General features: G+C 39.2%; 1 protein-coding gene across 2 annotated transcripts in view; it reads left to right on the forward strand.

Annotated features, from left to right (window-relative positions):
* Positions 1–12,225, forward strand: part of CLIC6 (chloride intracellular channel 6) — a 120,832-nt gene extending 108,607 nt beyond the window's left edge. For both annotated transcript variants that reach the window (XM_081004441.1, XM_081004440.1), the window contains 5 exons: positions 4,952–5,061; positions 6,064–6,189; positions 6,422–6,528; positions 8,817–8,998; positions 9,705–12,225. In XM_081004441.1, the coding sequence (XP_080860567.1) occupies positions 5,006–5,061; positions 6,064–6,189; positions 6,422–6,528; positions 8,817–8,998; positions 9,705–9,866 (633 nt within the window). In that variant the 5' untranslated portion in view covers positions 4,952–5,005 and the 3' untranslated portion in view covers positions 9,867–12,225. The remainder of the gene's footprint in view (positions 1–4,951; positions 5,062–6,063; positions 6,190–6,421; positions 6,529–8,816; positions 8,999–9,704) is intronic.
* Positions 12,226–13,681: the final 1,456 nt, after the last annotated feature.

A 13,681-nucleotide genomic window follows, 5' to 3' on the forward strand; every position in this document is an offset into this window, starting at 1 on the left:
ACACAACATTCCACAGTTGTGGAAAATCCCCAGTCCTCATTTGGTTGTTTTTGGGTTTCCCTTAGATCTTTTAATATTTTGTGGGAGTTTGTTGGGGGTACTTCTACAAACCCTGGAGTTTCCCAGAGCATTCTAGAACATTTTTGTTTCTCAGTATCCCCATTTTTTGGTTCCATTTTTGTCAACACTCACCACCTTAGTTTGCCATTAGATTGAGTGATGCTTGCAACAGGTTCTGGGAGAAAATCTGAGGAAGATTTGAATTTCACATAAGACAAGTCCTTCTGCTCTCCTGACATGACTTCACCACCGCTCATTTTCAGCCCCACTAACAGCAGTGGTGTTAATCACTGTTATTCTGTGCACTACTCTACTGCTGTTCTCATTGGTTCCAGTTTCCAAACTTTTACCAAGGTTTTAAGTTTCTCATGGCGAAAGGTGGTTACCCCCCACTTATTCAAGTCCTTTATTCACAAAATGCACCCAAGGTATTTTCCATCTTTAACTTAAAAATAAACAAATCCTGCCCACAAAGGAGAGAACAATTCTTTTCATGTTTTAACTTCACCATTTGGCCTCCAAACAGGAATTAGGATCAACACTGCTAGATTGCTTCCTTCTCCATCTAATCCCTGCCAAGCTTTCCCAATGCCCTCTCATGTTTTTAAAAGTATTTGTTCATGGTACGTTATAGATTTTTTATTTTAAATGTGTCTTCCATTTAGAGGAGTGAGAAATATACGAAATGTGAAGTATCATATGTTAAACTATGAAACAGGATGTGTAATTAAAGTACCAGTTAATCTGTTTTTCCCAGCCCTATAATGTGTTCCAGAATATAATGCTCTTTTGTTAAAATAATTCCCCTTAAGAATTTAACAAGGCTATAAAGTTCTCTCCCCTTCTTATTGATGTACAGTGTTCAGCTGGTCTCCTGCCATGTTATTAAATACGGATTAGAAATAGCATTGGCACCTTGAAACCATAATTCTTGCAAAAGGATAAATAGCAAATAGAATTTGATTCGTTGCTTGTGTACTTCTGACCTTGTTCTACTCAGTTTAAGGGGGAAAGTGCAGAAGGAACTGGATCTTTCAGCAGAATTTACGAGGAAGAACAATTCAGTTTTGATCCGTGTAGGCTAAGAATATCACCCCTTTAATCCAGTGACCTGTAAAGGAATATGCAAAGTAGCCAAAAGTGCCAGCTACATCAAACAACACACCATTCCGTATCAGGCTTTTGACGGTTTCTAATTTTTTTTTTTTTTTTATTTTACGGCTGAAAATATAAAAATACAGATGAAACTAATTCTGAAAAAAGTGCTGTGAGGTTTGTAGGAGAAATATACCTCTGTTTTCCATTGGGTGTGTATATTTAGCTAGGGATTAAGGCTAACTGAGCCATGGAGGGCTGAGGGGGATTTTTACCTCACAAGCGGAAGGGGCAGATACAGGTTATATTAGGGGCATGTGGCTTATGCTGTTCAAGAAAAGGAAGAGGAGTTTCTCTCCCCTGATGCTCTTTTGCCACAGTTCTCAAACTGTGCCATTCAAGGGCCTATTAATAAGGCAAAAAGTTCTGGTTTATTTAAATTTAAATAAAAACCTGTGGAGTGGTCTAGCAGATAGATAGATAGATAGATAGATAGATAGATAGATAGATAGATAGATACATTGATCGATAGAGTGCAGGGTATTTATTTCATTTGTATACCACCTTTACATTAAAAAGTGCTCAAGGTTGTTAACTTGACGACCAAATAAATCCTCAATAGAAAAGAACATTATGAATAACAAAATAAACAATATTAACTAACATCAATGTTAAGTCTAAGGTATGAGTTCCAGACATAACCCTGATACTTTTACATAGGATGCATTATGTTTCTCTCCACAGTGAAAGTTGCTTGTAAAAGTTATACTACACAGCACATTCTAGATATTACAGCACCACTAGGTGGCACACTTTTATAAAATCCAGGTGTTAGCTGGGTTTGCCTCCCTCAATGAAGACACTATTTTCAAGAATGGCAAAGACTGAAGTTCTGTTTTACGATACAGAAAACTTTTGTGCACAATACACATGAATCTAGCAGATTTAAATCCAGTTTACTTCAGTGGGGGGGGGGGATTGATTTTGCATTTAATTCTTCCATTGAAACCGGTTAGATGGATGTGCTTAACTTTGGCTGGATCGCTTTTTAATAACACACTTTTATAAAAGACCTATCAATGATCCACTTAAACTCATTACAGAAGTGAATTCATGTAGCTGCTAGTGGCACCCTAATGAAATAAATGAAAATAGTTGCAGGATGCAGTTTAATAATGGTTATTTTCCTGGAACCATTTGCCTACCTCTATTCCATAATTATACCCATAGATGCTGCACTGATGAGTCTTGAATGAGACACCCACATACCAAAAGGGGCTGTATACGACTAGTTCCACACATGGTAATTTGATGGGACTGCATGGTCACAGTAGGATCCAGAAGCAGATAATAATTAGTGGCTCAGAGGAAGGATAAACAATTGACTTCACATGCAGCCATCTATGCTGGTTCTCTTGTTTACCCGCACACAGTACATCCTGTACCAATTTCCATACACTGAATTCCACCTCTATGGGGCAATGTACCAACTATGTGTATAGCCAGTCATGGAATCATGGTGAGAGCCTACAACATGTGGTAGTCTGTGAGCATATTTGGGCAGGCCCAATTTGTCCCAGAAGGCTGTTTCCCCCAGACCATACCCATGTCATATATGATGTCAGATGTGGCTGTAACAGCTGCACAGCAGAGTTTCCTGTGTAAAGACTTCAAGCCTCCTTTTTGCAGGGATTGGCTGTGTGGCTGAGCTCCTATGGAGAACTCAGCTGCACAGCTGATCGTTAAGCAAACCTGGCTTGAAGTAATTGTTCATCACCTGACAGGTGGTGACTTCTAGCCTGTGATCAGCAGTGTAGTAGGATTTTTGCAAGGCACGGCGGAGGACTTTTAAAGTTCTGGCAAATCACCGATGTCATTGTGGCATCAAGTGATTTGACAAAAAGGAAATTGTGTTCCCTACTCCTGACATGAGTGCTCAAAAGGAAAGTGAATGAAGCTGTTTATGCACATATTGATCTTTTCTTTTCTGATTCAAGAAACCTTGAGGATTTTCATTTCTCATTTAATAAACTTTGAGTGTTTGATTAATAAAAATGCATGATTTGATTAATCACAGTTTAATTCATAAATTGTAGTGCAGACATTACATTCAAATGCATTTGAAAGTTGAAATAGCGTAAGGGTTCGTTTTAAAGTCCAAAACTTGTTTGACCAACCTGCCTATTTCATTTAGATCCCTTTCTGTTGAGAAACAAATATAAATCACTTATATGTTGTATTGTATTAAATCAAGAAATCAAAATGGAGAAACTTTGCTGTGGAAATTAAATGCTTTCCAAGAAAGACTGAAATTCTATGCTGTGCAAGGGTGAGGCAGGCTTGAGTAATTTTTGAAGTCCATGCTACAGCACCTCAGAATGCATCCAAGCACCTCTTACTTAAGACAGGATACCTTATTGGCAAGTGATGCTGAGTCAGTATCAGTAACTAGATTGTACATTATTTGTCTTTTCAATTTAGAAATGAATTAATAATTCCATTGACTGCTTTGTTTCTGCAATTCTCATGCTAACACATTCTTCATCTGTGTAACTGGCCTGGAAAGTAGAGACTGATGATTGCGACTCTCTAAAATTTACAGTCTCCAAGGTAACTAGAGAAAAATCAAGCTAGCCCTTTGGCAGTAATGATTTAACTTTGGGGGGAAACAAATTGTTAGAGCAAGCCAAGCTTTAAACCTTTATATTTAATGGAAACAGGATCTTGACTGTGTAGTTCTTTAATCCATTAAATTTCATTGTAAAGTTTTAAAATCTGAATAGTCTTTCTTTTGAGAAGAATATTCTGTTACCTAAGGAATACTACATCAGCTGCCACTTCATTATTAAAAGTGTTTATTGATAATAGGTTGCAATTTAGAAGACATTTACACCCAAGAAGTCCTAAGCAATGGGGTTTTACATTTTTGTTTCTGACATAAGTAAATATGAAATGGCAATTGACTGGGAGAGGAATTCTTTAAAGAAAATCTTCTGGGGTTGCCAAGTTTTCCTGACAAGGACATCCATGCAGGACTGAAGTTAATCAATTACAGCTTTTAAGGTACAAAAAATGCAAAACAGTATAAAACATATTTGGATTTCTGCTTTCTATTTAGATGCAAAGGAATGCAAGAGTTTGTGTGGGAACGGGTTTGCAACTGCGGTTTCATCACTGCATGACTGCAGTGGCGTAGCGTGGGGGGTGCAGGGGGGGCCGGCCGCACCGGGCGCAACATCTGGGGGTTAGGGTTAGGGGGCGCAAATCCACGGGTTAGGGGGCGCAAATTACTTGCCTTGCCCCGGGTGCTGACAACCCACGCTACGCCACTGCATGACTGAAGGAAAGGTGGAAAGAAACTACAGTGGTGCCCCGCAAGACGAATGCCTCGCAAGACGAAAAACTCGCTAGACGAAAGAGTTTTCCGTTTTTTGAGTCGTTCCGCAAGATGAATTTCCCTATGGGCTTGCTTTCCAAGATGAAACGTCTTGCGAGTTCTTGCGAGTTTGTTTCCTTTTTCTTAAAGCCGCTAAGCCGTTAATAGCCGCTAAGCCGCTAAGCTGCTAATAGCCGCTAAGCCGCTAATAGCCGTGCTTCGCAAGACGAAAAAACCGCAAGACGAAGAGACTCGTGGAACGGATTAATTTCGTCTTGCGAGGCACCACTGTATTCTGAAATACTTGAGAAGAATTGTTTCAGTTAGATTGTATTTGCTTATTGCAGGGCTTCCACTTTTGCATTTTCTCAATGATTACTAATGTCATTGTTTAATTAAAAATAGTGTTATTTGTTTTAGGCTGGTAGTGATGGGGAGAGTATTGGAAACTGTCCATTTTCTCAGCGCCTCTTCATGATTCTCTGGTTAAAGGGTGTCATATTTAATGTTACCACTGTGGATTTGAAACGGTGAGTTATATTTCATTTTCATTTTTAAAATAAAACCCGAAAGTCTTTGAAAGCCTTACATTAGAAGCACTCATCTCTATTTACTCTGAGAGATACTTATTTATTTATATTTATTCTTTGTATATACGCAGTGCTTTTTCTGGGGGGGGAGGATGCAGGGGTACTCATACCCCTAAATATTTTGTGAATCTAAGTTTGGACTCATTGAGGGGCAGTATTTCAATATGTGGGAAAATGAGAGTACCCCTAAACATTTTTTAAAGAAAAAAAGCACTGGATATACAAACCATTATAAAATATCAGAGTGGTGTACTGAAAACAAAACTGATGTATAAAATTGACACCAAATTCTGTGGGTGTCCTGGCGATTGGGGAGTTGACTTGGACATTTTCTTTTGATTTCCCTTCAAACTGAGCTAGGAATGTAGGGTAAGCAGTTCTGAGAATGAAATGTGCTGTTAGCTTTTATTTGGCTCCCAGCAACTTTTATTCTCAGAGTTGTGTAGCTCACATTCACAACTCAGTTTGACTAAAGCACCTGTTCTTCTTGCAACATTTGTTGATGAAAATCTTATAATGTTGGCTACATCCCTTTTTTACAGATCAAAAGTAACAAGAGCATGAGAAAAATATTTATTCCCCACTCTCATGCTGAATACAGTCAAAGAAAATGGAGCAGAAAAGGCCAATTTAAAGCAATGGAATTTAAGTTCTCAGTAAATATTATATGCATATTAAATTCAACTGAATTTAAGCACACTTTGTTGTCTCCAGATTGCTAAATCTGATTATTCCATCCTGCAAAACGTATCTTTAAGTAGTATGACATTCAGAGCACATATATACATATATTCTCAGAAGTAAGCCCTGGTTAGGTCAATGGAAATTATTCCTGCATAGGAGTGCAGCCTCAGATAACAATATTTTTAATGCCAAATCAGATAGCTAACTTTAAAAAGCAAGGACAGGTTTCTTCTAAAAAGAATGTTTGTCTCATTTTAGGAAGCCTGCAGACTTACAGAAGCTAGCTCCAGGAACAAATCCTCCATTTATGACTTTTGATGGTGATGTGAAAATAGATGTGAATAAAATCGAGGAATTCCTAGAAGAAAAATTAGCACCTCCAAGGTATTGTACTTGGCTATGCTGGATTCAATGGAAGCAGAAGTTGGCTGTTGTTTTAGATCAATAAGTTATATAGACCATGGAATGGAAAAAAATAAGGTAGTTAACATATGATTAAGATATATGATTGTCACAGCTGAGTCTTATTGAAATATGAGCCCAATCAGTAACCTCCTAAGTAAATTGTTGAGAAGCGCTGAGTTAGGATTAAATTATTATGTCTTAAATTCTTCAGATATCCCAAACTTGCACCAAATCATCTGGAATCTTACTCTGCAGGAAACGATGTGTTTGCTAAATTTTCTGCATTCATTAAAAACACAAGGAAAGATGCCAATGAAAGTAAGTATTTAAACCTTTGTATTGTTACTATGAACAAATGCCTTTGGCTCTCTGTATGCCTACATTCATTTTTGGCCATTTGTCAAAGGTCGGTGTTTCCTGCCTTATATTTGTTGCTAAGCATGTAAATATGTCTGAGCTGACAATGGTGATGGGTGCTGTGACTGTTGCTGTCATAATGCTACCGGTGGATCTCTAAGTTGGGGGAATTAGTTATATACACCTATAGTTCATAGATGTTACCTTCTTTCCCCTCTCCTTTTTCCAGTAGTACTGCACTTTGCTAATACTGTCAAAACAATTCTGGAGGAAAAGCAGGCAGCTTTCACTGGCATTATTATAGAAATTTATTAGAATAATTAGTGTTTCATAAGTGATATATGTCATAGTGTAAGCCATTTTGTGCTATCTTTTGCTGTCTTGTATCATTTTAGTATAAACAGTACCGTACTGCTTCACCCGAATATAAGCTGCACCTTTAAAATTCAAGGGGGGAAAGAAAAAAAAAGACAATACTCGAATATAAGCCGCTCCCTTAAAATTGGTGGCGCCCACATGGTCTGAGCAAAAAATTGCGGCCCTAGAGGACCCGCACGGTGCACTGGGAAATGATGGGGGCTGCCGAGGGCGCCCCAACATTCCTCCAAAGCACCAGCCCTATACGGTGCAGTTGGGGGAGGGTTGCCTAGGGTGGTGGCAGAGGTGGCGGCCTGTCCAGGCACCTGCAACCCGCCACCAGCTGTCCCCCCCACTGGGTGGGACCCCCTTGCTCCCTAACAGCAGTGGGGGCTGGCCGGACAAGAAGAGACATTCTGCGGGGGGCGCACAGCAGAGGGGGATTGCATGGCACCACCACCGCAGCAGCCCCCGCCGGCACTCGCCATCCCACTGCTCAGAGTGCTTGCCAGGGCTCCAGCAGGAGTTAAAGAGTTAAGGAGAGGTTCACTGTATGTCTGTTTCAGAAGCGATATCAGGCTTTTTGTAAGGTCGCAATTATAAGTCGCACTTTAACTTTTCATGGTCGGAATTGGGGGGGGGGGAGTGCGGCTTCTATTCAGGCCAATACGGTAATGTTGGTAGTATAATATATAGCAAGTTTGTGATATTTACTACAACATGTCTTTATTGAGTAAGTACTGAGCCTTATGGACTGCAAGCTTTATTCTGAATGGTAAAAACCACTGTTCTAGTGTTCTAGACCAGAGATGGCTGGCCTATGGCTCTCTATATGCTGGGCTGAAGCTCCCATAATTTCTGACCATTGTCCATGCTGGCTAGGGCTGATGGGAATTGGACTCTATAGTTTTTAAACTATAGGAGGGATATGGATAGACAACTGATTTAGACAAAACAAAAAAGTGGCTTTGTAAACAAATGAGCTGCCGATTTCTATGACTGTGCAATGAGTGAACACACATAATTTGTTCTGCAAATGCAGATAATTTGCCTGTGAATGCCAACTTTCCAAAATCGTGTTGCAGTTCATTGCCTGTTTAAATGACAACTGTTTGCACATATGCAGATACAAGGAAATAGACCATGTCTTCACCATATATTGCAGAGTTATAGCAAACACTTTTTCCACTGACCTATCTCCTTGCTGCAGATAGCCATATCAAATATGTTTTCTCCATGTGTACCTGTAAAAGATTATTGCATGTATCCTAACTAATGTGAGTTTTCTGTTTGTCTGTTCTAAATGACAGTCAACATTTCATGACTATCAAGCATGATCAAGAAACATTTGGCTGCTGCTTGTGGGATTTGCCCATGAGGTGGATTTTTTAATGCTTCATATCCCATAAAAAACCCACACTTCCTTCATGTGCTCTGTCCTTTCTACATCTTTGTTCAGTATCAGCCTGTTTTCTGCTTTCTCCCACTGCCTAACTCTTTCTTCTGCCACTTCCTCTATCAACCAGAGTCATCCCCGCCCCCCTGCTCCCACCATAGTTTGAATCCAATTTGTGCTCTGAGCTTGAATGAGTGGCTCCACAGTCTGGATTTGATCTCTGGTGCTTTCCCCCTCCCTTTTCATATATATGACCACACACACCACACACATATACGTACATTTTTGCCAGTTTGTCCTATTGAGGGTGGAGGTAGGTTGAACATTTGAGTTCATTGTCTCTCTATATTTTTTCTATTTCTCCAAATCTTGAGGTCCTCCTGAACATGTGGCTAATTCCCTCTTCTTCCTGGTGGGTATTGTTTGGGCCACATACCAATCATCACAGATTTCCAAACTCTGCTAGGAATTCTATTCTATTCTTATTTGATTCTAGATTTGGAAAAATCATTGCTGAAGGCTTTGAGGAAACTGAATAATTACTTAAATGCCCCCTTGCCTGAAGAAATCGATGCCTATAGTACTGAAGAACTCACTGTTTCCACAAGGAAATTCCTAGATGGAGATGAACTCACGCTAGCAGACTGCAATCTCCTGCCAAAACTACATATCATCAAGGTCTGGATTTTCCTTTCTGTACTGTGCTTGTTTACCCTTGAACCAGAAGGCAATAAAATGTATGGAATAAGGTATCAAAGTCCTTAACACCAATGACAGCAACACAATATTTCGAATGGACTGTTCAGTAAATTAATTTGTTCACACTCCCACAAGGATTTGAAGATCTATGTGAAAAGGTCCATCTTAAACAATCTAGATAACTAATATAGAGAAGATGTCTAATGTATCCCCAGAGGTAGGAAGTTTCACAATGAAGAAGGGGCTTGCATGGGTTGCTATCCTGAACACTGGTCAGGCTCCCTCGGCCTGAAAAGCGAGATGAGTGCCGCATCCCATAGTTGCCTTTGACGGGACTTAACCATCCAGGGGTCCTTTGCCTTTACCTTACCTTTGCGAGGAGGGCCCCCTCTACAATCTTTGTTGCTGTGCTGACACATAACGGGAAGCTTGCTCAAACAGGTACTTGGTTCCCAAGCCATTTAGACCTTTTAAGCCAACATCAATACCTTGGAGTAGGCTATAAGCTTATAGGCAGCCAGAGTAGATCTTGAAGTGAATGCGACTTCTGTTTTATGACCTGCAGAATCAGAATAGCAGTATTCTGCATCAACTGGAGCCTCTGAGCAATCTTCAAAGGCATCTTCATATAGAGTGTAATCTAACTGTTGCCACGTGTATGATGATTTCCTTTTCTCTCTGTTAGGTTGTGGCAAAGAAATACAGAAATTTTGAATTTCCATCTGAAATGACTGGAATCTGGAGATATTTGAACAATGCATATGCAAGAGATGAGTTCACAAATACTTGTCCTGCAGATCGGGAAATAGAGTTCGCCTATTTGGATGTTGCAAAAAGAATGAAATAAATCAAGAATCTTCTATTTCTATATATCTTCAGTGAGCTTGATTTTTTAAAAGAAGGAAAACCTCAAGAATAAAATGAAGAGTCTGCTCTGCTGCAAAGTTTCAAGTTATGAAACTGGCCAATCCTTGTGAAATAATTATTTTATTGATCTGCTAATTCAAGTATAGTATAATTGTATATTTGTCGCATTGCAGATATGCACATACGCACATGCAAATATATGTATTATTTTTTGGCAATAGAACAAAACTCAAAACATTTGCAGCAATATTAGAATCTAGATTAGATAGTAATTGCAGCTTTAAAATTTCTAAACAATAGTTAAAGGTATTTCTGTAAGCATTGATCACCGTATCAGGACAGAGAGAATTAGATAAAGTCCGTTTTTTGTTGGTCAATGGGAGAACACCTATGGATTTTAAGAAATGTGGATTGTACTGTTTTGAGGGGCAGTCACCTCAGGGGAATTTAACAGTGTATCTAGTCTACTATGTGCCATTTCTTGTATCTCCGCCCTTAAACCATGGGCTTGTATCATACGCTTCTAGACCCCCTTCAACATTATGGCCAGCATGCTGCAGATGACTTGTTTACATGTTGTGTGGCTTACAGCCCTAAGCTTTGTTGCATCAGCTTCTTACTACTTAGGCTGGGACATATGTACAAACGAACAATGGCACTGCAATGTCAAAAAGCATTCCATTGTAGCAACATTACAATATCTAAAAACAGCTATGCCATAGCTCAAAGCTATCCATGAGCCAAGACTGACCTTAAAGCTCCTACCATCTAATTTCAGGTGCTGTGTGTGGTGATGGTCATTTATTGGTGAAAGGAAGTCAGACTGGATACTCAGAAGGGCTTATCACAGGTTCCCTGTGATACCCTGAACAGATTCAGGAGCCTTAAGCCCTTTCTCTGTGTCTACCACACAAGTTGCTGATCTCCCACCTCTGATTTCTGCTTCTCACAGATGTCAGTGTCACAATTTTTATTTTATTTCTAAGCTATTGCCAAATATATTCAGCAACTGAAGTATTTTTAAAGCAGATATCGGTTCATTCTGTCTCACAAGATCCATGTGACAAAAACACAACACAACATGTGTACAAACTGTACTCACCTGTGTAAATAATAGAAAGTAACAGATTATATCATATGAATACAAATAAAAGGGCTGGGTCAAATTTTGTTAAAAAAATACATTCCATCTTCCTGAAGCTCCACCTCTCAGCTACAAAGCTGTGGGCAAATTCTGTGTGCTGTACCAGATTTGCCTCTGCAGGGACTGTGCAATTCATAGCTGTTATCCCATCCTGCTGCTCCAAGGTTTGAACTGTTCAAGCTTACTTGAAGTTAATGAGGCCTTTCCTTAGTAAGGCACTCTGAAAACCAGAGGTTAAGGGCTTATTAAGAAGTGCATGGACGTTGCTTGATTAATCAACACTTGAAAATTTAAAACCCAGTTTGTGAACTGAATGCATTAAAAAAATATCTCTTGTCTTCAGATGACGTGGAACTTCCATCATGGTGTTGCTCTAAGATGGCTCAATAGCACATGCTGCAGTCATCAAGTGATGAACAGGCATGGGTAAACCTGGCCTAAATGAAAATATTTCCTCATGCTATTGAAATGGGGCCTCTGCCTACTCACCCCATTGTTTTATAAAATTCACAAATGCTGTTCAATTTTGAGGAAGAGGAGGTCCCTTTATCCTTGTTTTTGGAACAGGATTCATTTGGACGACTTTGAAAAATAACACGTTTTATTACTGTGATGTTTCTGAAAGTTCATGTTCAAAGTGTAAAGGAACAAAAGAGCCACAACAGCAGACAAAACCTACTGGATTATACTGTGGCTACTAGGAATTCTCTCCATTAAGTGTAGCATCTATCAGTTCCTCTGTATAGTTGTCCCCATATAAGATTGATTAAAATGTATATTTGATAAGCTGAACTTTTTTTAGAATAGGAAAATATTTCATCTCAAGAAGATGACTACTTTTCTTACCAATTTTACAACAGTGTGGATTTTCTATTTTAAAGATATATTACTTCTGTACTGTATAATCATGAAAATGTACTTTGTGTAGCATGCTTCACATTCTTTGTGATTAATGTAAACAGTGCTAAATCCTGCAATTTTTTCCAATCTATAGAGTGAACCTGTTTAAAACGTAAACTATTTTACAATACCAAGATTAAATGCTGAGTTTGACTTTTTAGTATGCATGAAAGAAATATTTCTGTTCCCCCCTCATCTTCAGACGTCTATATAATTTAAACCGCACAAAAAATCATTGTAGTTGTTTAATATGCCTTACAAACCTGAAAAGAAAATACACCAATTCTGACTTAAATATGTTGTATTGTGCTTATTTTCGTTTAAGAACATACTGACACTAGTTTGCATTTTGAGATAAAGGAATGAAATGGAAAAATCTGAAGCATAACTCTGCCCAATTGCCTAAGTGAAAAGCGCTTTGCTGTAGCTGCATTGTGCTCAGTCTTTTAAAATATTAGAAACTCTTTGCACCTTTGATTTCTAGTATGATGTACAAATGTAAGGCTTCACCTTTTCTGTGAAGCAAAAAGAGAGGATATTAAGTTATTCCATGATGTGAAACCAGAGGGGCAAGGAAATGAAAGGAAAAGTTTGGCTGTTACTTCCATGGAATTTGATACGTGAGGAAAACACACACAATATTAAGACACTGCGTAATATAGTCCCACAAAGAGCAAGTGGCTTTTGACTATCTTTTGAATGGCTTCAAGAGACTCATTCACTTATAAAGACTTCTGCATTAGTCACTGGCATGCCACAGAACAGTGCATATTGTGTTTTGATCACCGGAGTTCATTCTTTAGCATTTGATGCAAAAAGGTACCTTTTTAAGAGTTAACTCCAGTAAAAAGCTTTACTGGAAGATGACTTGCATAAGCTTCTTCACTCTCCTCTATTCATTCCAACATACTTGCATAGGCCACCAAATCTATTGCTCTAGTGTTGGTACTATTTACTCTTAGATTTCCTGTACCTGAAATTCTTCTTTGCAGTATCCTCTACAAGTGGTCCATGAATCAAAGGAAGAGCAAGTAACAGTGATGTTCCATGTATGTACATAATAGGGCATCTGATACATTAATATTTTCCATAGGAGTGAATGGACATGTTAAAGAGAGTTTCCTAGCATCAGCTATAGGCAAGTCCAATTTTGAAAAAGTATCTAGGACACCTATTTATGTATAATTAGAGCAGGCATACAGAACTTACAGCCCATGGGCCAAATTAAGCCTGACAGGGGTCCTATTTCCCCTCAGCCATGCCCACATGCCACACATCTGTCATCATACCACAGGTGTGGGGCAGGTAAAGCTGCAGCTGCAAAGGAGCAATTGGGAGCCTTAGAGTACACTCCCAAAATTGAATTTTGCATTAAATGCAAGCCCTGCTCGAATTGGTTCCACTCAGGATCTCCTGGTTGATGCTCCCAAGTGGAGGCTATACCCACAGAGAGATAGATTTGCATACAGCAGGATTCTTTGCAGCTGTGGCTTGAATTCAAATCAGGGCTGCAAAGGAAGAACATGGAATGACTTTATGGACTCACAGTTCTCCCTTGAAGTTGAATCACCTGATGTCATATATCAGGTGATTGACAGGTGTGTGGCTCTGCCCACCTGTCAAGTGTCCTGCTCTGGCTTGATCCAGCCCCCCCCCCCCGAATAAGAGAAACAGGCTTGTTTACCATTAACCCTTCATGTTTACAGTAATCCCCCCAAATACAGTCTGAGAGTTTTAAAACCAGCCATAAA

This window comes from Podarcis pityusensis (genome assembly GCF_964106645.2).
Source record: "Podarcis pityusensis genome assembly, chromosome: 4".
NCBI lineage: Eukaryota > Metazoa > Chordata > Lepidosauria > Squamata > Lacertidae > Podarcis > Podarcis pityusensis.